This window comes from Syngnathoides biaculeatus, chromosome 3 (genome assembly GCF_019802595.1).
Source record: "Syngnathoides biaculeatus isolate LvHL_M chromosome 3, ASM1980259v1, whole genome shotgun sequence".
Lineage (NCBI taxonomy): Eukaryota > Metazoa > Chordata > Actinopteri > Syngnathiformes > Syngnathidae > Syngnathoides > Syngnathoides biaculeatus.
Window position 1 is genome coordinate 5,499,296 of NC_084642.1, and position 24,515 is coordinate 5,523,810.

General features: G+C 43.1%; 1 protein-coding gene across 2 annotated transcripts in view; it reads right to left on the reverse strand.

Annotated features, from left to right (window-relative positions):
- Positions 1-782: 782 nt before the first annotated feature.
- Positions 783-24,515, reverse strand: part of homer2 (homer scaffold protein 2) — a 42,123-nt gene continuing 18,390 nt past the window's right edge. Inside the window, exons 3-9 of one of the 2 annotated variants that reach the window (XM_061814379.1) lie at positions 14,783-14,914; positions 13,167-13,259; positions 11,435-11,574; positions 8,958-9,114; positions 7,601-7,711; positions 5,051-5,131; positions 783-2,387 (exon numbers count right to left, since the gene is read on the reverse strand). In XM_061814379.1, the coding sequence (XP_061670363.1) occupies positions 2,199-2,387; positions 5,051-5,131; positions 7,601-7,711; positions 8,958-9,114; positions 11,435-11,574; positions 13,167-13,259; positions 14,783-14,914 (903 nt within the window). In that variant the 3' untranslated portion in view covers positions 783-2,198. The remainder of the gene's footprint in view (positions 2,388-5,050; positions 5,132-7,600; positions 7,712-8,957; positions 9,115-11,434; positions 11,575-13,166; positions 13,260-14,782; positions 14,915-24,515) is intronic. The other variant, XM_061814380.1, reaches the window with a different exon arrangement.

The following is a 24,515-nucleotide window of genomic DNA, read 5'->3' on the forward strand; positions in this document are numbered from 1 at the left end:
TATCATCTGCGAACATCATGGTCCAAGGGGAACCCAGTCTAACCTCATCTGTCAGCCTATCCATGACTACCGCAAACGGGAAGGGGCTCAGGGTGGATCCCTGACGCAGTCCCAGCTCCACCTTAAAATCCACCCCAACGGCACACCTCACCGCTGTTCTGCTGCCCTCATACATGTCCTGTACTATTCTAACATATTTCTCCGCCGCACCTGACTTGCGCATGCAGTACTACAGTTCCTCTCTTGGTACTCGGTCATAGGCTTGCCTCCATCTTTCTAATCGTTCCTCCACCTGCTCCCTTCTTTCAGTGCAGATCACAATATCATTGGCGAACATCACGGTCCAAGGGGATTCCAATCCAACCTCATCTGTCAGCCTATCCATTACCACGGTGAACAGGAAGGGGCCCAGAGCGGATCCCTGATGCAATCCCACCTTCACCTTTTATTCTTCTGTTACACCTACGGGACGAATCACTCTCCTTGTATGACTTCCTGTATTTTGGGGGTTCCACCAGCAGGTCTCCGCCCATTTCCTACCAGAAGACACCCCAAGTACTCTCCTGCCTGTCTCTCAGATCACTCCCAAAATAGAAAGATCACAAAAACAAATCAGAATGTAAAGTTAGACTTGAAATATTAAGAGAAAAAAAAAATAAATTTTGGCCCTTTTCTCCGCTGTCAAAATTTGAGGGATGAATGTGCCGAAAACCCACTCACCTGTCAATCTCCTACCTGCACTACTACTTTGGCGATCCTTCCTTTCACCCACCCACATTTCCCTCAAATTAATCAATGTCGGGGATTTTCCACGCGTCGCCCGTCACGTCAGATCTTAACCTCGCCCTCCCACATTACCAGTTACCTGCGCACACTCATGACAAACAACGAGGCGCTCTAATGTGGCCTCTTTCCACACATTTGCCGTCCCAATGGACTTTGGGGATTTTTTGTTTTTTTTTCTAGCTTTTTCTTATACAATTTTTTGCACAGTACATAACTTTTTTTATAGCTCCTATTGTACATGAATCACTGTATAAATAACCAAGGGAAAAAAAATAGAAACACAGGCTTGTAATCAAACTAAATTTTAGCAATCAAGTTATATTGCACAAGGAAGAGAAGCCACAGCGCCATCAGGTGTTTACAAGTGTCAAAAGAAAGTGCTTTTCATTTGTCTCGGCTGGACGTAGAATAATAAATCCCAATTTTAAGACAGATATACAAGTACAGGGTTTTTTTTTTTCTTGTGGAAATATTTAAAAATAGATTGTTGTACAAAGTAGTTCCGATAAAAATGTTCAAAGCCAGAAGGTTTGGTGTACTGTATTCCGTGTATATTCTTGTTCATCGCATTGATTGACTTTACTCATACCGGGAACGCAACAAGGAGTGAGGCACCCGAAGAAATACGCAAAAAGCCGCAAGTAGTACGAGTAGTAGCGCCGTTCACATTATCTGCCCGTGTCGCAGCAGTACGTTCAACTCGCCCCGAAACCGAACAAAAAAATAAGTGGAAGGAAGCACAAGTAGACCCAAAACACTATTGAGAAACTGACTTGGATTCATTTTGGATAACTTGAGGACGCGGTTGTACCCGTCTGCACGAAGGCTTTTTACCAAAGGACTACTAGTGGGGAAGTTGCACTACTACTCTCAGTACCATTTTACCCCATATCTTTTGATAGCAAATACACTTTTCAAGGCATAGTCGTAGGTGGACCTGCGGCTTTGCGGCTTGCCGTGAAGGACACGCAAGAACCGATCGAGCAACTTTCGACACGGGTCCGGCTTTGACCCGTTTCCCTCCGTGAACGCCGCCGGTTTTCGTGTGGGGACGTTTCTCCTCACCAGTGGGGGCTCATCCCGAAAAGCCTCCCCCTGGAGGCACTTATTGTCACTGCCATTTCTGTGGCGAGTGTGCGTCTTGCAAGTACAAAGTGACACACCTGGGGGGGATTTCACAATAACACCGATTATTAATTGAGTGACACCGGGCAGCATTTCTTTTGTGTTGTTACTTGTAGCCCTTAAAGCAGAACCACCACCACCACCACCAGTCCCATCCCTCCCCCACAATCTCCAAACTCGAGCGCTCCCTCCTCCGAGCGCCGCCATATTGTCTCCGAGTGGACTTTTTGAAGATGGGGAAAGCGGGCGCCAAGACGTAAACGGCGTTTAAACGCCGGCGGGGGAGCTCAGTTGTCCACGCCCAGGCGGGAAAGCCCCCGCCGGAACTCGTGCAGCTCGTCCAGCTTGATGTCCAGCGTGTCCGTGAGCTTCTTCAGCTCGCCCTTGATGTTGCCCTGCTTCTGACGACTGTCGTCCACGTCCATGTGAAGGATGTCGATCCGGCCCTCCAGGTCTCTGTTCTTTGTCTCTGCGGTCTGGGCGGGAAGGGGGGGAAAAAAAACGTAAGCGTTGGGTGAGCGACGTTACGAAAGCAAACGGCAGGGCAGTTCCGGGACTGCCTTTGTGAGGCAAAACGCACGCAAACCGAGGTCGTGTTTCCCCATTCAAATGAATGGAAAACCAATTTATGCGTTTCAGCTGCAGGACGAAGTTATCCGGTACGAAATTCCCAATGTGACTTGAGAGTGTGTCAACATTTTCAAGGAAAAGGAAGGATCGCAACGCAGCTTTTTAATCAGTTATGAAGGAAACTTTTATTTTTCGATTATCTGCAACAAACGATCGCACGTTGCTGTATCCGCCGGAAAAGGACGGAAACGTGGCGGAGAAAGCCGATCGGGGGAGCGACGGAGGACGTTGTGCACTGGACCACCGTCAATGAATTTTCCGATAGTTCGAGCGATGAACATTATTCTGAAGGGTCCCGCAAAGACGGTGAAGAATACGAGCTTTATGACGGCGTTAAAGGTTATCAGTTTGAGGCAGTCAGACGGCGCACACGTTCAAATTCAGACGACGAAGAAGCCGACGCAGCGGTCAGACCCATCGTGGAGGAAATGCCTCGACTCGGAAATATCGACTGGTAAGCGTTTGTGAAGTTCTCGTTTGGTTTAGTTGGTCATAAACTGACAAATCGTGAAGGCTTCGATGCCCCGAACGTATATACGAAGTTTTCGGTCTTGTTTTGAAAAGATGCAAACGCCGTTTATTGAGTGATTTGGTACGCGACTACCGCGACAAATACTTTGCGTGTAAAATGCTCATTATTGCAACAAAACACACAGAAGCCGATAAAGTAGTCTAACTTGGCATATTTTCACAAATAAGTAATAATATGATGCTGCTTTCTTTCGGCTTGTCCCGTTAGGGGTCGCCACAGCGTGTCATATCAGACAAATGCTCATATTTGTTTGGTACCGTTTTAATCAAAATAATAATTTTTACAGATTGGTTTTAGCTTACAATGACTGAGGAATTCCCAAAACGTTTTTCTTTGGCGTTAATACAAAAGACTCGCAGCTTATCATTGTTCCAAAACAGCCCATCCAAGATTTGGTGACGTCACAGATCTGCCCACGAAATGAGTCGTTTTTGCGGGGAAGAGAAACTAGGTCAAAGTTCGCGGACTTGAATTCATAAACACTAATATTCTTTGGGTAAAAACGTCGAACGGGATATGCATTTTATGGAACAGTTGTACATATAGTTTCATCTAGATGAGATCATTTGCGTTAGAAATGACACATTCTGTCCACTTTAAAATCTCAAATTTGAGGCGTAGGGACCACCACTGGCAAAAAAAATAAAAATAAAAAAACACGGACAACTGACCTCTGGTACAACTGCAATGAGAGGCGGGAGAAGAAAAATAAAAAAGTATTCCCCCAAACTTCTTGAATAAGTGGAGGGGGGGAGAAAAAAAAAAAAAAATCCACCAACATTTGCGGTATTGGTTCCTTGACCCACACCCTCCCTAAAAAAAAAAAAAAGATTTGGAAAAAGAAAAATCACAATTTATTTCTATGATGATCCACTCGTGCTTCACAAGATGAACATTTGGAAGTCGGGTTTGAATCAGTTGAGAAATTTGAAAGTCGGCCCCTGTAAAAACAGCTCTAAGTGTGCTGCATGACAACAAAGTGATTTGTCTTGAATGGGATGAATACTCAAATTGATAGAGAACTATGTATATAAAAAAATAAAAATAAAAAAAAAAAAAAAACTAAAAATTGGGATTTTTACAGCGAACCGCGTGAAATTTCAAAATGGACTTTTCTGGTTGTAGAAGAACACACGAGTTTTAAATTGCGGCAATCGAAAAATCTTTCAAAAGCATTTCGCGGGCCCCGAGTTTATGAGATTGTTTCCGGGGGGGGGGGGGGGGGGTCGTCCAGACTGTCAGGCAACACTTTTAATGCCGCGGATGCCGATGGAGGGAAGAGTTTTAAAATAGGTGCTGCGCCCACACGGCTGCGAGCGCCAGCTTGAGTTACTGAAACTTTATCTGGACTCGCGTGTCACATTCGAGCCGAGGAGAGACGCGAGTGCAAACGCAGGCAAAAAAGCCACAGAATTCAAAACAAAACAAAACAAAAATGGGATTTAGCGGCAGACGAGTTACGAGAAACAAAAAGAAAGAAAACTCGCTGCCGTCATTTCAGGAGCCATCCAAGTGGAGGGGAAGGCTCAAAGTCTTTGTTGTTGTTCATCCAGCCGGCTGCTTTGTTTTGCAAAGCAGCCAGTTGAGGAACTCCAAGCATGTCATTGTTGACTTTATCCTAACCCAGCCCGGCACATTCTGCGCTCAACGCGTCATGCCGCTCGGGATTATTGCGAACTTTGCCTCGGGGCGGAGTCGCAGGTGCCGCGACGTCACACCTGGCGGGCGGCGTGCGCTCTCGCACTTTCAGGTTTCGCCCACGTCCGAAGAACAGGTGGCCCTTTGTTCACGGGTGGGCGGGGCTTTCTGGGAGCCGACGGCTGAAACATTTTAGAGGCCGAGGAAGCGCAAACACACACACACACACACACACGCACGCACAACCCCCCGCCCCCCCCCCAAAAAATCCCACTTTAGATCTGAAAGACAATCCCGTTTCATGAGGAAGGGGGGGGGAGGGGGGGTCTAGAAGTTTACCTGCAGTTTGGAAGTGACGCTCTCACACTCCGCCATGAGTTGAGGGATTATCTCTGCCTGCTTCCGTAAATTTCCCAGCTCCTGAGATTTTGGGACACAAAAGAGATGTTTGGTGCATCGTAGAGAGAGAGAGAGAGAGAGAATCCAAGTGGTATTTCTTTGATACAGCAATTATAAATATTTGGAAATACTAATATAAATGATAGCCAATGCAATAATCAAGTACCGTAATTTCCGGTCTACAAGGCGCCGCGACCCCCCCCCCCACACACACGCTTTCAACCCTGCGGTTTTATGCAGTGATGCGGTTAATTTGTGCATTTTTTTTTTTTTCTAACGGCCGCAAGGGTGCACTCGCCCGGAAAAGGTAAGAGTGAGACGGGCGGAATATAAGTGCCGAGGGAGTGACTTTTACCGGCCCGGTTAGCGCTGGGCTAGCGTTAGCACTGTGCTAGCATGTTGCTGCTGTGCTACTGGCGTGTCTCAGTGATAGTTACTGGTAAGTTTTATTTTAACCGGCCCCATTAGCGTTAGCACGCCATTAGCGCTAGCGTTAAACTCGTCTTTGTGAACATCTCGTGTTTTAATATGGTTTTCAATGTGTGCACTTGCGGCTTTTACACAGCTGCGGCGTATGTATGTACCAAATGTACTTGGTGAGGCTTAGAACCAGGTGCGCTCTGTAAGGCGGGAATTACGGTCGTATCTTGATTTGAATGGATTATCAAATTTGGACATATTTGAGAGAAATAGATCTGTGTGGAAAAAGTCTTAGAGCAGAAGATTTGAGTCTGTAAAAACAAATAAATCGGACTTATCTGTCACTACGATACCGTGCACCTCTACAACCACAAAAGTAAACAATGTTGGATTAATGACTGACAAGGTCAAAGGTCAGAATTTTTGATGCAGCTTTTGTCTTGGAGCTCATTAGATTGCGTCACTGTGGTTTAGGTTATGGCTCACGAATGTACAGTAAAGCTGTTGCTCCGTTCCGTGCTCCGACGCTTGCTTGTTTGTCTTTCTAAATTTACCCTGAACACCCCCCCCCCCCCCTCCCCTTGCTTTATGAGAAACACTCCATAAAATTAATAATAATGAAAATCTGATGTTTGTCATCACCTGCAGCAGTTTGCGCGCGCGCGCGACGTCGTGACTGGCCCGTTTCTGCCCACATGGCGCACGCGTGTGTTTCGAGGAGAAGCGAGTCAGTGGGCAGATGCGCCTCTGCGGGCCGTCTGATCGCTCATTTCAGCGTTGGAGCATCACGAATGTAAAAAATGCAAATCCCCCAATCCCCCGATCCAGACCATGGATTCTTTCATCAGTGTACTTGAAATCATGTCCGATATACACCACTCACAAAAAGTTAGGATGAAACTAGTATATATATTCCCAAAGTTTGCTTATTTTCAAGCCTATATGCTCTAAAAAAAAAAAAAGGACGCTACAGTTGATGTGGAGCGCTCGTCCGCATCCGAGCCGGGACCCAAAGGTCAAAAAGGTCGCGTCGGCACAGGACCGGTTCTCAATTCGACGTAACGGCACAATTTGGATCGTGCCAAGCGGTCACTTTGCTGATTGGAGCACAGCTGCTAATGCTAATAAGGGCCAAATTATTTGCAGTTATGATTTAAAAAAAAAAAAAAAGGCAGCACGGTGGGATGAGCTGGTAAAGCATTGGCCTCACATTTCTGAGGACCCGCCTCTGTTGAGTTTGCATGTTCTCCTCGTGCCTGTATGGGTTTTCTCCGGGTACTCTGGTTTCCTCCCACATCCCAAAAACATGCAACATTAATTGGACACGCTAAATTGCCCTTAAGCGTGATTGTGAGTGCGGCTGTTTGTCTCCATGTGCCCTGCGATTGGCTGGCAACCAGTTCAGGGTGTACCCCGCCTCCTGCCCCTTGACAGCTGGGATAGGCTCCAGCACTCCCTGGGACCCTCGTGAGGATGAGCGGCTAAGAAAATGGATGGATGGATCTATAGAAAATTTAGAAACCTCAATTTACCTAACAAACATCATCCATCCATTTTCTTAGCTGCTTATCCTCACAAGGCTGATGAAAGACGTGAAATCAGTAACTTAAAAAAAAAAAAAAAAAAAAAAAAAAAAATCACTATTGTGTAAAAATACAGCCCCCCCCCCTCACACACACACACATTATTGTGGTTCGGCACCTGCTGTTTCAATCTTTTTTCCAACCTACAAAATGCTGATATGTGGTTTGTCATTGATTATTAAAATGTTTTGGGGCTTAAAAAAAAAAAAAAAAAAAAGTTTATGAATCCAACAAACAACAATATGTGTAAACAGTCGGTGACAAGAGCACGGAACATGTCTGCGTGCGGCCATGTCACTCAAGCAGGGGTAGTTAGCGTTGAGAAAAATAAAAGCTCATAATTCAAAAAACTTGTAGGTAATTGCAGATGACAAATGAGGAGGGATTCTCCCCCCCCCCCCCACGACAAACCAAGTCTATAATCACCACCTGGGGGAGAGCGAATGTCCGTCTCGGCCAGGACAAAAACCAGAGATCTGCGCCTCACCTGCTCTTTCTCGTGCAGCTCGGCTTCCAACTCCTGCACGCGGACCCTCAGCTGGGCGTTTCTCTGCTTCTCCTGACTGGCCTCGTTGCACTGCACCTCCAGCTCGGCAATCTGAACGCACGCAAGCGACAGACAGACAGTTGCTGCCGTGTCTCAGTGATTTTTACCGGTATGTTTTTTTTTTTGTTTTTGTTTTTTTTTTAAACCGGCCCTGTTAGTGCTGCACTAGCGTTAGCGTGTTGCTGCTGAATCTGATTTTTACCGGTATGTTTTTTTTTTTTTAAACCAGCCCTGTTAGTGCTGCGCTTGCATTAGCGCCATGCTAGCATGTTGCTGTCGCATCTCCGTGATTTAGGGTTTTTTTTTTTTTTTTTTTTTTTTTTAAACCGACCCCGTTTGTACTGTGCTACAGTGTAGCTGCCGCAGCGGTTCTTATTTTTGTTTTTTTTTTTAACAGCCCTGTTCGTGCTACCGTGTTGTTACTATATTAAGCTAAGGTAAGGTATTAAAACGTTAAAAACTCTGTGTACCGTCTTTCTTTGTAAATACCAAATGGTATTTCCTTTCCAAATGTACCGGGCGAGGCTTGTAATCAGGTGCGCTCTGTAGGCTGGAAATTACGGTATTTTTCGTCGTTTAAATTGGAGCAACGTCAACGCTAATTTCTGTTAGTCCGTCTATGGTGTTTTGAATTATATGTTAGCATCAAGCTCACAAATGTTCGTTGGCTGAAATTATTCTCTCATTTTAGAGTAAACTTCAACTGGGAGTGGCAAGCAACTTTGATCAAACATAATTTGTTTGCAAGCGATAGTCTTTTCATTACTTTAAAGCGATGTTATATAATAGCCTTGCATTTCTGGACAGCGAGCGAGTGAGAATCGGTGCAAATGAATACTTTCAAAAAAGTGTTATAATTAGATTAAGTGTGTTTAAAATGTGGTTGGATGTAGAACTACAACAATGATTCTATGTGGTCGTTTTATTTTGCATTTTGTTACCTATTGGTCTGGAATACAGCCACAGCGATAAATAAAATGTCTCATTATGACTTTGTAAAATCGGAGGGTCACGTTTCGAGTCCTGCCACAGCTACTTGGCGAAAAGATACTGCGTCTAGGTGCCCCGCGGTCGGTGCTGTGACACCCCCACGCCCCCCCGCGTAGGCCAACACGTGTGCGCTGCCTTTCTGTCTGGCGTGCCTCTTAAAATATGCAGCAGTGTGGCAACTGAATTCCTCCTTGAGGGGCGCACGATTATCATCCCAAAAAAAAAAAAAAGACTAAAGAGGCCTTGTCAAGCTAAGTCGACCAACAATCGGGTCAACGTGCTCTTGGACACCCCCAAACTGCATCACCTTCTCCCTGAGCGCGTCGCTCTCTTCCTTGCAGGCGCCGAGCTGTTTCTTCCAGCTCTCGACGTTGGCCGAGGACTCCTGCAGCGCATCCACCAGCCTGGCGTTATTCTCCCGCAACGTCTGCAGCTCCGTTTCCCACTTTTTGGCGTTGGCGTTGCTGTCAGACACGAGACGGTTCCGAAGGGTGGGTGGGGGGAGCGTTATTAAAAAGAGAGAACATTTAGACAGGCTAGTGTCGAAAAGCCTGGCGTTCGTGCCCACTGGTGTGATTTTGAACGGAATAGAATCATCCTAATGATGATTTCTTGTTTTTATGTGCGAAGTTCCATATTTTTTTTTTTTTAGTTGAGACAAAGGGGTCTTAAAAAGTCTACAGAGGCTAAAAGGGAAAAGCGCTCTAAGCACAAAAGCCGCCGTTTGAAGCATTTTAATGACAACTTACTGAACGTAGGTACATTTTTACACAAAAAAAGACAGTTCTAATTAAACCAGGAAATATTTTGTCCATTCATGGTTCAGACACCTGCTGTGAAAGCTGCTTTATGGATTTTTTTTTTTTAAATTTTATTATATTTTTAGGCTTATCCTGGAATTCCACCAGGAAATCCAACATCTCTGAAATGAGCAGCGTATAGATATATATTTTAAAACCTCTTCAGTTCTGTCTTCCTTTTTTTTTTTTTTTTGAATGCATGGCTGTGTTAAGGAACTCGCAATCACACGTGGACAGTCGCGTTCTAAAACTGTGCCGGTTTCGGCCATTTTGCACGCTGTCGGACTTCTCCAGTAAGTCCCCGAAGCCTCGTAGAGGCCGGTCAAAGCAATGCGAAGCAACGTGTGGGGGAGCACACATTGCGCACTACAATATAGGAACCGAAGCAATTATAATTATTTGCATAGTAAGATGTCATCCAGTCGACTCACTTTTGCCAGCGGCGGAATGATAATTGGCCGACTTATTTTGAGGTTGCTCACCAAACGAGCTCCGGCTATTTAAAAAAAAAAAAAAAAAAAAAAAAAAATGGAGCCGCCGTCGTTACAGTTGACTGCAAAGTTCTGCGGGTCATGGGAAAATCCCATCTGGTGCAACATCTGCCGTTTCATGCAATTATAATTTACTGCACTCGATTTGGGATTAATGAGGCTAAATGGCTGCGTGGGGCAGTCTCACGCGTCGGAGTACCGTATGTTTGCGTGATTTGTGCGCGGGAGGATGACGTCCCGGGAACGGACCTATTCGGAATTTGGTGAAATTCTTTCGGAATGTTAAATACAGCGGTGCCTTCAGATACGAGTTAATCATTTTACGACCACGCTCGCAAATCAAAATCACTTCAATCCCTGAAATGCGTGGCAGTGCCATTCATACGGTTCAGGCTTGCAAAAAAAAAAAACATTTTTAATAAGAAAATTAGCACTATAATATTGTACTTCATAAATTTACAGCATAATCCATCCATCTATTTTCTTAGCCACTTATCCTCATGAGGGTCGCGGGGAGCGCTGGAGCCTATCCCAGCTCTCAACTGGCAGTAGGCGGGGTACACCCTGAACTGGTCGCCAGCCGATCGCAGGGCACATTGAGATAAACAGCTTCATTCCCAATCACACCTATGGGCAATTTAGTGTCCAATTAATGTTGCATGTTTTTGGGATGTGGGAGGAAACCGGAGTGCCCGGAGAAAACCAATGCAGGCACGGGGAGGACATGCAAACTCCACACAGGCGGGTCTGGGATTGAACCCGGGACTTCGGAACAGTGAGGCTAACGCGCCGCTGCAGCACAATGACACGCAATTAAATAGAACGTAAACATGTTGACAAATGTCATTTTTTGCTTCAGTTCAATGGACATTTGTGGTGCTGCTTCGAAATGCGTGCTCTGGCCACATCGTGCACTTTGTACACATGGAGAAACGCAAAGAAGCCAATGCCTCAGTAAACTTCTGTGAAATGAGTCTTTTTTTTTTTAATTGCTTTTTACAGAATATATGATTAGTATTGTTATATTACTCGTCAAGATGTGTTCCTCCACTGTTTGTATTCAAATATCCTTTATAAACAAAAGCAACACTGCAATGCTATTGGCTAAGCTGTCGGTAGGTTTCTGCATTGTTTGTTAGCATTGAGCTAAATTGACGATCAAGGCAAAGCATGTTTATTGAGATAAAAATCGACAGGAGGTGGTTATAAATATTTTAAAGCTTCTTTCGGAGTTGATTTGTTCAAAAAAAACAGCACTCTTATCAAAAATTTTATTCTCAAATCAAAGCTAAAAAGAGCTGAGAACGGATCATATCCTCATGAGAAGGAAAACCTACGTAAGGTCACTGGTATTTCAAAGCGCCGCTGTAGTGGTCCTGAAGAAAGCTGAATAGGGCTCACTGCTTAATATTCACCCCCCCCCCCCCCCAACCCCAACCCAAAAAAGGAGGACGCTTTGAAAGTGTAAATCAAAAACCCGAAGGAAGGCTCACCTCTGTTCTACGGTACTCTTGAGGAGATCGTTCTCATTCTTCAACACGACAGCCTCCGGACCGACATGAAAGATCTTCTCATCGTCGGTGCCGTTGATGCTCGAAGCCTGGTTGGTCGACGGCGTTTCGCGTCCGGACTCCTGGTGGGTTGGGAGGATGGGGGAGTTTCAGGGCCCTTTTACGGGAATGAAATGAAGTACCTGACCCGCAGTTTTCTCAAGTTTGAGGGCCTCTCCAAAATCCTGCACCCACTGTGCAATTGGACACGTCAACTGTGACTACGGATAACAACGCTGCCAGAATAAATTGCCACCTGCACTTACGAGTTTATTTTGTTTTGTCAGAAAGGTTGTAAATCAATGTTTTTATATAAAGCAGATTTAAAAAGGTATTCGATGTGTTTTATACCCAACAAAAATGCCATTTTTTAAGACGAATGACCCTGTATTTTATAAAAAATAAGATAGAAATCTTTTTTTTTTTTTTTTTTTTTTTTTTTTTTTAAGTGTAATTGAAGAGTTCAGACGCAAAAGCAGATATATCCATTTTTGTTGTTTCTGTAGACCACGGGTGTCAAACTCGAGGCCCGGGGGGGGGGCAGATCTGGTCCGCCACATGATTTTTATGTGGCCCGCAGAGCCACGTCTAGAGTGTCAATTTCCACGATTCTTGTGAAAAATCTGTACCAAAATTTTAAAATTGTTTTATATCATAAATGATAAAGTTGAGCATTTTTGTGTTACCAAACATGAATAGTTGAAAAACACATTACCCTTGACTTCTGATTCCAAAACTAGCTCATAAATTGATAATGTAAATATGATGAGATAATTAACCCGTTCATGGACAGGGTGGCAAATTTTTGCCTTGTTGAGATAAAAGTTTCCTAACAGGCTACAATCTAGGAAATAACACTTATTTTTCGTTTATGGTTAAGTTATATGATAACTTTACTAATTTACAATCTCGTCCCGAAAATGGGACGCTGCCCGCAAGAGGGTACTTGGGTTTTATTAGTAGACCATCCCAAAAACCATAATCAGAATAAGATTAAAACAGTTAAATATTTTGATATACTTAAGGATATAATGTGTGAAAATCATGTCGTCCCAAAAATGTGGCGCTGCCCACGAATGGGTTAAATATTTTTGATCCACAGTCATAACGGCCCTCAGAGGGAAACCGGAACAACAAATTGCCCTGCGAGAAAAATGAGTTTGACACCCCTGCTGTAGATTCTTTGATGCATATCACAGCATGTGTGCCTTTAAGAGGCGTGGCCTAACGACATTTATGGCACGTTCCTCTTTTTGTGAGCGTCTGGATACGAGTTTCGGCCTATTGACACTTTCTTCATTTTGTATTTGCTAGTTTGTTTCATGCAACAAACACTTGACATTCATATTATGTGCGAGCAACACTTAAAGTGTTTAATTCTCTTTTATTTTGTGCCAGTTTTACAGCAAACTTCAAGTGGGAGTTGAAATGTTCTCATTAGGAGAACTGCGCTGGGAAGGGAGAGTCTTCGTTTCCTCAGTGGTGTTATTGTGCCATTAGTTGCCAGCGGGAGAGTGCGAACAGGTACAAAGGAGTACTTCAAAAAGTGTGTTTTGGTAAGCACATGGAGAGGTGTAAAATTACAAAAAAAAAAATTAATAAACAAAATTATATGGTCTCTATTTTGTGGATTTCGACAACGTGCAGGTCGGCAATGTACTGAGTGTGAAGTTACCTGGGAGTGATTGCTCAGCACTTCCGCCTTCTCCTGAGATTTGTCTCTTGCCATTTTGGCCGCATCTTTGACTTCCTGGAACTTCTCGGCAAACTGAAAATCACGCCGACGAGCTGGAGTCAGTTTCAAAATCATGCGACTTGTCATAGTTTTTGTAGTCAGTTACAAACTCATCTGTTTTGCCATAGAATATTGTACATACAATTTTTGAACAAACGCGACGTGATGACAAAGATGGAAGCTATTAAGAGTCGTTTTGACCAAGGACGGCAGTTTTCGCATTTCTTTTCTTCAATTTCTAACCAGTGCCAAATTAACTCGCGTAATTTCCAGCCTACAAGCTACGACTTTTTTTTTCATACGCTTTCAACCCTGCAGTTTATGCGGTGATGAGGCTTATTTGTGCATTTTTTCTAACGACCACAAGAGTGATAAAGCTAAGAGTGAGACCGGTGGAATATATCTGCCGAGGAAGTGACTTTTACCGGTATTTTAATTTATTTATTTTTTTAAACCAGCCCTGTTAGCGATGCGCTAGTGTTAGCGCTGTGCTAGCGTATTGCTGCTGTGTTACTGCCAAGTCTGAGTGATTTTTACTGGTATGTTCTGTTTTCTTAACTGGCTATGTTAGCGATGCACTAGCGTTAGCCCTGTGCTAGCGTGTTGATGCAGTTTTTCAGTGATTTTTTTACCGGTATTTTTTTCTTTTTTTTTTTTAAACCAGCCCTGTTAGCGCTGTGCTAACATGTTGCTGCTCCATCTCAGTGATTGCCAGTATCCATGTATCCAGTATGGTGCCAGTGATTTTTTTAAACTGGCCCCGTTAGCGACGTGCTAGCATCACGCTAGCGGGTTTCTGCTGTGTTACTGCTGCATCTTAGTGATTTAGGGTCCCCCCCCCCCATCGGCTTTGTTAGTGCTGTGCTACTGTGTAGCTGCAGTGGCGTTTTTTTTTTTTTCTTAAACCAGCCCTGTTCGTGCTACCGTGTTGTTGCTAATGTTAAGCTAAGCTATTAAAACTTTGTGCACCGTATTTCTTTGTAAATATCACGTTTCTCGATGTGGGTTTCAACGTGGGCATTTGCAGCTTTTACACAGCTGCGGCTTATGTATATACCAAATGGTATTTCCTTTACAAATGTACTGGGTGAGGCTGAAATCCGATGCGCTCTGCAGGCCCGGAAAGTATCAAAAGAAGTTCGGCAGTACTTGAAGGGTGGCGCTACACTATTGATTAGATGACAGAAACTAGTCCTTTGGGACGACTACAAACATTTTCTCGAACTTAGCTCATTTATCTCAGTTACAATAAATGCCAACAGAACCCTAAAACGCAAGACGTCCTCAGTGTTTACGGTGTCACCTTCCTCCCTTTTGCCGAACACATTATCAGGTTCCATTGTATTGCACACGTATGATGTCACACATTTTGCATAATTAATACAGCACTGCTATCCCGCCTACACCACCTGCGGCAGATAAAATGACAGCTCGACAATTCCATACCACAGAGGGGCGGACGCAAATGCTTGGCGGGAAGGTGACAATTATTACGATGTCTTTTAGTGTCGGTTCAAGTTAGACAAAAGCAAGCGTGCGCTTTTCTGCGCTCTCACCTTGGCGAGCTGCTGCTCCGAGCTGAAGCCCAAACCGAACACGGTGTTGGCCCTGCTGTCCGCCCACTGGCCGAATTTCTGCGACGTCTTTGTGAACATCATGTTGGGGGTGATGGTGCTGTTGATGATAACCTACGAGGGAAAACCAGACGCATGAAACCCCCTTGTGAGGACACAACGGCACCAACGATGATTTACCTGCCAAGTAATCACAATATGTGTAACGCATACATGACAATACTTTGAGGAGCTTCCGGGTGGAAGAAAATTTTCCATGTGAAATTTATGTAATCTTCTCTAAAGTTGTCAAACTGTTGAATGTTTGAGCACTTTTTGCACAACTTGCCCTTTTCTAACAAGGAATTGAACATTAAAACTCACAACAAGTGAAAAGATTAAAGATTCAACAATTAAATGAATAAATCGATAACTGATGAACTATCAAGTTGACATTCAATTAATCGTTAAGATTTCACATAATATGTCAAACTCAGAATTTTGGCCCTTCAACAGTAATCGCCGATTTCTGCAATCTTATATGACAGACTCATTATCTGCGTTTAATTGAAATAAGACATTCACAAACATCTGCTTTCAATTTATAAAATGATCAACGTCTTCCACCGCTTCCCAATACTTTACACACCAAACATTTGTTTGTGGATTTTCTGCACTGCCAGTTTAAAATCACGTCGTATTTTTAAATTGGGTAACCCATGATTAACTGACAAAAAAAAATTTGATTTACTAATAATCATTAGTTTCAGCTCTAGTTTGAACAATGAAAATTTGTTACAGTACCATATCTTGGTGTAGATCGGGAAAAAAAAAATATCCCATGACACACTAATCCAGACAATCAGTCAAACAACAAAGGTCTTTTTTTTTTTCTACTGCAAAGTGTTAAATTCAAATCATATTGCGCTTCAATTAGTTACGAATAGCAAAACAATCGACCTTTCCGATGGCCACCTTAAGCTCCGCCCCCTTAGCCATGTCCCACAAGCTTTCAAAATGGCGACTGAACAGAACATATTTGCAGTCTATTTTCGAACCCGTATTCCAGCTAATATTATTTTTTGGCAAATGCGCCAGACTAGTCCAAGAGAGTTCTCCAGAGAGGTCTCAACTATTTCACGCAAGGATACTGGATGTACACGGAATTAAGATTTTGGACGGAGCAGGACGCAATATCAGCGTTACAGCGAAATGTTGGCGATCGATGCAAAAAAGTTTGACGCCTCACAAACTTCTTATTGAAATCCAACAGGATAAAATTGTGGAATTGTACTGCGCATGCAAAACAGGGTGAGTACTTTTTACTTGGAAAGATCACAAGTAGTATAATTGTAGTCTTTCGAAGTGAGTGGGTGTATTCATTTGACTTGGCTCGTAATTGAATCCAGCGCTCTGCCTTAAAAGTCTGATGTGATACAAATGGGGAACTAGACATTTCTCTTACATGACATGGCAGATTTACGTATCCCTAAGTCCTGACTCTTCGGCATAAAACATGACACACTTCATTCAGCAGGTCAGTGACGCACTAACAAAGTGAAAGTTGTTCTCCTTGAATGTATAAAGCGCTGATAATAATTCAACCAAACTCAGAGAAGAGACTTCTCCCTCACTTACCTTCAGACATACAGCCTTGTGTTTGTTGATATTGTCCACATTTAGCTGTACGTGCGCTCTTCCGCGAGCCTTAATCCATCGTAGACACTTCAACCGTGTTTTAGGCTTTGGAAAATGAATCAAGCGGGCCGCTTGTAACCTAGCATAAGCATCTGAGGACCGTTTCCTTCGTAACATGAACTTTTCCAAGCGCACGCTACTGACAACCAGCATCGTTTGTTGGAGAATGTGGCGAGAGGGGCGTGTCAAGCCAGGGGTTAAGACAATGCGGCTATCTGATTGGCTGTTATTGTACGAGCGATTGACAGGTCGGAAAGGTCCATTGGAGTCAAAAGACAACATGCTGTAAATATGTCACAACTTTGGCTTGCCAATCCGTTCTGCACTGGAAACTGGAAAAAGAACCAGATGAAAAAGCCTGAGGTGCCCTGTTAACATTTGCATTGAGTTTATCCATCAAATCTGCTAAGTTTAAACTTGAGCGCTAAATGTACCAATTCAGCAATTTCATATTTCACCCAATAAAAGACGGCTCCTATAAGGAGGCACAGCACAGCAGTCACTGCCGACCCGCAAAGCTCCAAGTCGTCATATTACATCTTCCATTTGCGACAGTACCGTCACCTGTTGCGGAGATGCATTAAATCAGCCGCCGTCTCCCGCAGCAAAACTGCACACAAGTGCATAAAGCCACAACAGTGGATCTCGTAACCCAAAGCTCAGCCTGACCGGACTTGAGTGATTTGTACCGTGGCTCTCTGCATGTTGACAAAAAGCAGCCACTTCAATGCGTTCGCATGCACACAAATTTGTCCCGATCAGAAACGCACAATGGAGCCAAACGTAATAAAAGGGACGTACAGATGATCTCAACGATTAGCAACAACTGAAGACAGTTAAATTAGCGGGCAGCCCTCGTTTCATAGCAACCTGGCTACGGACGCAGCATTGGAGAATTCAAATCTGACACAGGCACGCCCTTTTCAGCACCCCTGAAATCTTCCTCCCCACCTTTTCGATGACTGCAAACACACGTACACAAACCTCGAAAGAAAAGACGACAGATCTTTGTTGTAACTAAGGACCAGGACGGCTTCTGTAAGGTTCATCTAATTAAAAAAAAAACAAAACAAAACAAAAAAAAAAAACAAACAAAGACGACCCCCGTTTTCTCAGAGGGGATACAGTACTTTTGAAAATCCTGAAAAACATTTCATCTCCGACAGCACAGAACATTTCTAACGGTTTGTCACATTGGTTTGAAGACAAGAGACATGAAACTTTAATGTTCACAGTGAGGGGAAAACTGGGCTGCTGCAGCATACGCGAATTCGAGAGGAAAAAAAAAAAAAAAAGGCCCGACTGCAAATGCACTAAACACAAACGTCCCAAGCCCGACGATTGAGATACCAAAAAAAACATGTTATCATAACACCAAGATGTGCATAATGAATCTATATTATAGGTAGCCAGTAAAAACAAAGGAGAGAATTTAGATGAAATAATAAAATGGGTAAAAGTGCAAAAAATAAACTGAATGACACATCGTGCATGAACGGTAATTAGCAGCTCAGATCATCAGAAACTTTTTTTTTTTTTTTTAAAAATCATATCACGGCCAGCGCAGGCGGCCACTACTGTACTACAGTATTTGCGACTCGCCCATTTGCTGCTGCGACCAGGCTACAACGTTCTGTAAAGCAGAGAAATGTCTGGCCAACGAGGCTTTACCACAGCGACCGTGACATTAACGTCGGTGTGATATACGGCCGTGGAAATATTTCACCCCAAAATGAGGCCTGAACAAGTCTATCTGAAAACACAATAAAAGCACAAGTAGAGGAAAAAAATATAACATGAAAACAGACATGTGCTATAATTTTTCTGAACTTGATTACGATGTCCAGTTTCACAACACGAATATGGGAAGGAACCAGAAGAGACCGGTTTTGTGAAGTGTACATTCAATCATTTGCTGCCATTTCTATCCACCCAAATATGTCTATGTAAAACTGGTCCATGGTGCAAAAAAAAAAAAAAAAAAAAGGGCAACAGCGCTGTACTGAGCAGAAAAAAAAAATGAAAGTCAAATTTATTGATGCCGACCCGAATAATAGAGTATGTCAACGACAAAAATCTTTACACGTGATGAGTACAGTACTGTACTGGCATACATTCCCCTTTGGGGACGGAAGTTCTGTCTGTACATTTGGGCTCGGAAAACAAGAGTTGCGGGTTTCAAAATCTGCTCCGGGCGAAAACATGACCTCTGGGATCAGTTGCTGAAGACATATTCGTGTACTTCCCGAGAACTGCCAAGCTGCACCTCCCTCAGATCGGATATACCGTACAGTACACACGCTAATCTGAGAGTACTGTAAGTCTGGCTAGTTGAATTCCTGCTGAGGTACCCTTGAGCTTGGTACCCTTAAACTGCTCACTGGCTACAGCCATGGTACATTGTGCGACTTGAACTGCATGCCCCCCCCCCCCCAACTCCCAATTCCAATTTTATCATCATAACACCAATGGAAGTGTGCTGTAGGTGGTATGAATGTGCATGCGAGACAGTAATCAAACGAGTAGGCAAGTGGAAGAGTGCGACAGAGGGAGGGGGAGTGGAGTGACATGAGCAGCTGTGGGGGTGGACTGCCAGGCCCGCATCAAGTGCAACAGGAAGTGCAAATTAAAGCGCTGCTGGGCCAGCGGAATATGAGGGTCGGTTTCGAACTACAAGCCTGCTCGCGCGGCCGCTGTCGAGATGTGATCGTCGCCCGATTACGTATGCTGGGAGTTGACGGAATCAGCAGACTCGTACCGAACGTCGACCACACGAAGCGGCGATCCCTTGTCAAGGTGTAAATACCACACAATCTTGTCATAGCTGGGGGGTGGAGGGGACCCTGCAGATTGATTGGATATTGTAAGACGCCAAAACTGCGTGTTATGGTGCCCTAAGAGCACAATTAAGAGTAGTGTGCTTGTGTTTCCTTCCATGCACCACTTACATCTTTTGAAGATCCATTAAGATGTTCGATGTGTTGCCTGAGCCCAAATTATTTTGAAGCACTTATGGCAAATACCGTAATCTCCCGCCTACAGAGTGTAACTGTACCTTCCTCACCCAGTACATTTGTAAAGGAAATACCATTTAGTACATACATAAGCCGCATCTTTGTAAAAGACGCAAGTGCCCACATTGAAAAATTTGATATTTACAAAAGAAAGTTTCAAAATCTTAGCTTAGCATAGCAACAACACAGTAGCACAAACAGGGCTGGTTAAAAATAAACAAAAATAAAAAATACCAGTTGAAAAAAAAAAAAAAAAAAAAAGCCAACCCTAACCCTAGCACAGCACTAATAGGGCCAGTTAAAAAAAAAAAAAAAAAAAAAAAAAAAAAAAAAGCTAGCAGGGCTGGTTAAAAATAAAAAAAAAACGGTAAAAATCACGGACACACGGCAGTAACACGCTAGTGTGGCGCTAACAGGGCTGGTTTAAAATGAATAAATAAATGAAACATACAGATAAAAATCTCTGAGACACGGCAGTAACACAGCAGCAACACGCTAGCACAGCGCTAAAGTTTAAAAAAAAAAAAAAAAAAGAAAAAAGCATACCGTAATAGTCACTTCCTCGGCACATATGTTATGTTCTCACTCTTAGCATTTCTGCTCGAGTGCCCCCTTGCGGCCGTTAGAAAAAAAAAATGCACAAATTAGCCGCATCACCGCATAAGCCGAAGGGTTGAAAGAGTGTGAAAAACGTCACATTTATAGGCTGGAAATTACGGTAGTATGATGACAAGGGTTCCATTTCTGTTCTCAACCAGGTAGACAAAATGCTCCTGGTGCAAGTGACCTTAATGAGTTTAAAGGGTCCGCATTTTTTGGTTTATTTGTCCATCCAGCCAGTTTTCTGCTCTCCTTTGGGTATCTGAACTAGAATTATAATTAGCCACGATATTGCTCACACCACTCAGATGACGGTCACGGTAAAAAGTCGTCATACAGTTTGTGGGAGGCTTGAAAAAAAAAAAAAAAAAAAAACAACTTGAAATATAAAATGAATCATTAATCACTCACTGTGAGCTCCTGGCTGCAACTGGTTTGGAGGCACAAACGGCGGCAGCTGAAAGTGGGGTGTTGCAGTACTGACATTTTAAGAGAGAAGTTTCTGTCATGAGACTGTCGCAATTTTTGGTTTCGATACTGTATAGTTACTGGCTTGATATGTGCAGACTAGCGTGGAGCCAAAAATAATAATGTCATTATGGTTTACAGTACAGCCTTCATACACCAGCATCAGGTGAATAAAGGTTCCACTTTCCAATGAAAACCGGAGCAGATACGGATTTGCATTTGACCTGCTCCTTGAATGAAAAACATTTGGCATGGATGAAAATGTTTTTGTCATCTTTAATCATTATGGCTTGTTCCAAAAAGTCAAAAATAGAGCCCACTGTTTTCACGAGACATGACTAAATAATCAGTTGCACTGGTCAAAATTGAGTGTGTACATTTTTTCCCCCATGAAAATAATAATCACAGTATTACACGGTGATTTTAATAAGAGAGCTAAAAAAAAAAAATAATAATAATAATAATAATACCACTAACACAAATTCATTGGAACAAATGAGATAGCCGTTTATATGTGTATTTTCTATAGTGTTTCCCCTCATGAGGATAACGGTGACCTGCAGTCTATCCCAACCTGGTCGGGAACTCATCACGCTCCATTAGACACGTGGGAAATTAAAGTCTGACAAAGTGAATTTATGATATTTACTCCTGTTAAAAGGATGCCGCATCCTCGCAGAATTAGACCCGTAAGGCGGCAATCTTTGAATAAATTACCGCGGGCAAACAACTGGGGTCATTTTATATGACTTGCACAAAATCGAGGAAAGGAGGAGTCAGAAGCGCTGGGAATGCACTTCCACTTGCTACGTCGTCATCAGTTAGCTGCCTGGCTCTCCCGGTGAAGCGATATAAGCTGACACTTTGTCATGGTTTGTGCATACAGCGGCAAAAACTATTGTTGTGGTGTGTTCAGGCACTATTTTACAAATTACTGGATATTTTTGAAAAAAAAAAAAAAGCTACCGTAATTCCAAACCTACAGAGCGCACCTGGTTATAAGGCTCACCCAGTACATTTGTAAAGGAAATACCATTTGGTACATACATAGACCGCAGCTGTGTAAAAGCCACAAGTGAAGCTGTTACACACAGAGTTTAATGCTAGCGCCCCCACGCTAACAGGGCCGGTTAAAAAAAAAAAAAAAAAAAATTAAAACATCCCAGAGACACAGCAGTAACACGCTAGCACAGTGCTTACAGGGCCAGACCGGTAAAAAAAAAAAAAAAATCACTTCCTTGGCACATACACTTTACCTTTTCCGCTCGAGTGCCCTCCTGCTAAAAAATTTTCTATAGAACATTTCTGTTCTGAGGTCCCGGGTTCAATTCCGGACCCCGATTGTGTGGAGTTTGCATGTTCTCCCCCGTGCCTGCGTGGGTTACCTCCTGGGTTTCCAGTTTACTCCCACATCCCCCCCAAAAAACGCAACATTAATTGGACGCTCTAAATTGCCCCTAGGTGTGACTGTCTCTCTCTACGTGCGCTGCGTTTGGCTGGCAACCAGTTCAGGGTGTAACCCCGCCTCCTGCCCCTTGGCAGCCGAGATATGCTCCAGCACTTCCCGCGACCCTCGTGAGGATAAGCAGCAAGAAAATGGATGGATGGATTTCCAAAGAACTATAACACTAAGACCCGAGTCCTATAGAATTTCTATAGAAAATCACACCCAAAGTTGTATAAAACAAGTTGTTCTGTGCAAATTCCATAGAAATTTTTTAGCAGGGACCCCTTGTGGCCATTAGAAAAAAATGCACAAATTAGCTGCATCACCGCATAAACCGCAGGGTTGAAAGCGTGTGAAAGCTTGTAGGCCGGAAATCACGGAATTTGAGATGATGGAACATAAGTTACTTCAGCTAAAACAAAAACGTCTTCAAATGACACAAAAAGGGTTTCTTCACAAGTGGTACCATACGAGAACGCTTTGGGTTTTGGCCACCCAGAATTAACCGTGACGTCACAGTGAATCAATCGGAAGGGGAAAAGGTTTACCAAGCAAACTCAACTGGCCTCGAGACGGAAGCGCCGTTACTCGACGTGACAGAGAGAAAACGTGAATGGGAGAGCCGAGGAAGAAGTTCTGACCTTGGGGAAGCACTGAAGAGAACATATTCAAATACTGGAACAACTGCACGCAGTCAAAAATAAAAATCAGCTCTCCGATCTTTATTTTTGTCTGCAAATGATTTGTGTTTTTAACAAAAGGGCCTGCGAGGTAAAAAACAATATAGTGCAGGAGTCGTCAGTTTTCTGCTGTCGGTACTGAGTGATGACATAACCTGATGAGTGTTGCCTCTCCGGCTTCTCGCAGTGGGAGTCGCTTTACTAAACGGCGCTTTGTAAAAAAAAAAAAAAAAAAGTACGCAAATAACTCACATTTCATGTCTCGAAAGAGATTTCAACCTCAAAAATCGCTGTGAAAATCCCGTCATCGCACGACAGAAAAACCTTCTTTGTGATAAAATCCTGGCCGCGGAAAAATGTTAACTGTGATGTTTCCTGCCAAACCTTCAGCTGTTGGGTTAGTTATTCCAACAACGGTAAGCCCTCCAAACTTTGCACCCAAAAATCAAAAACACCTGCTTACTGCGTCGCTCCAAATCGCTCACACGCAATCAAAAGGGCAAAATATGATCGCATGACAATGTCTGCGCCTTTTCACACGCAGAGGAAGCTCTTATTGCCATGGAAACATAATCTACACTTTTCACAGAGATGATGGACGGCAGTGGTGTGAATATAAATATTTATACAGTTTAAATGGCGTCTATTATTACGCACAATACCAATATTGACAGTCTGGCATCAATTACAGGAGAGCATTTTTAAATCAGGCTCACTTTGTAACGTTAATTGAGGAGCTATTCGGTCCGTTTCTTGATATGAATGAAGTCGAGTTTGAAATTTTATCTGTTGTGTTCCGAAATTGCCAATTAGGCCACGTTTGTAAGCCAAACGAGAGTCTTTGTACAGAGTCGGGAAGACCACTCTCAACAGTTTGTTGTACAGGACATTTTAATAAATGGACCTATTAAAAATAAATGTAAACAATATCAGGAATCCCGTTTGATGTGATAAATGACGCAACGTCATTTTGCGTCCATAGTCAATGGTTTAACACCAGCCTATCGGTGTTTGTGTATATTAATACATATACTATATTGAGGAAAGTTAACCATATACAAACCATAACCACAGTGAGACAATATCAATATTCAGGCAGTCGTTGACTTCAGCAACCTTATTGGATTGACAGTCCGGCAGCTCTAGAGCAGACCCGATTCGAGATTTCATCTTTTATTTAACCAGGAAAAATCTTACACAGATCTAAGCAGAGAAACAGGAGAAATTATAGAGTTCATGACAACATTTGTACAATAAAATAAAACCTAAAAAATAACGCCTTATAAATGTATGGCATCGGATTTAAAAAAAAAAAAAAGGTCAAATCCTTCCGCCCCCCCTCCCCTTAATTTATTCACTCAAATTTGGCAGGCTTCAAGACATTTTTTTTTGCATATCTTTAGTGCGGTTACGCTATAACCATGTGCCAATTTTTTTTTTTTTTTATATTTAAGTAAAAGTTTTTGAAATCCCCCCCCCCGTTTATCATGATTGATTTTGGGGACATATACAGTGCTAAAAAATTACTTTCGTGGCAGGCTAAAACATAGTAATATTAAAACAGGAGCAGTGGATCAGGAAAAATATTGTACAAATAAAAATTTAATAGAGTGGGACTGCAAAGCAACAACCGTCATATAGCAGAGGACGAGCTGTGTCTGGACTCTGATCGGTTGCAGGGACTCATTGTTTCCAGACGTGCATCCTGGGACTCACATAGTCTCAAGTAGAAAAGGATCTTTGCAATAGTATACTTTAGTTTGGAGGAGTTTTTTTTTTTTTAAGATTAGCTACCTCAGAGAGGCGGTCACTGTTTTCAGCAATTTGTG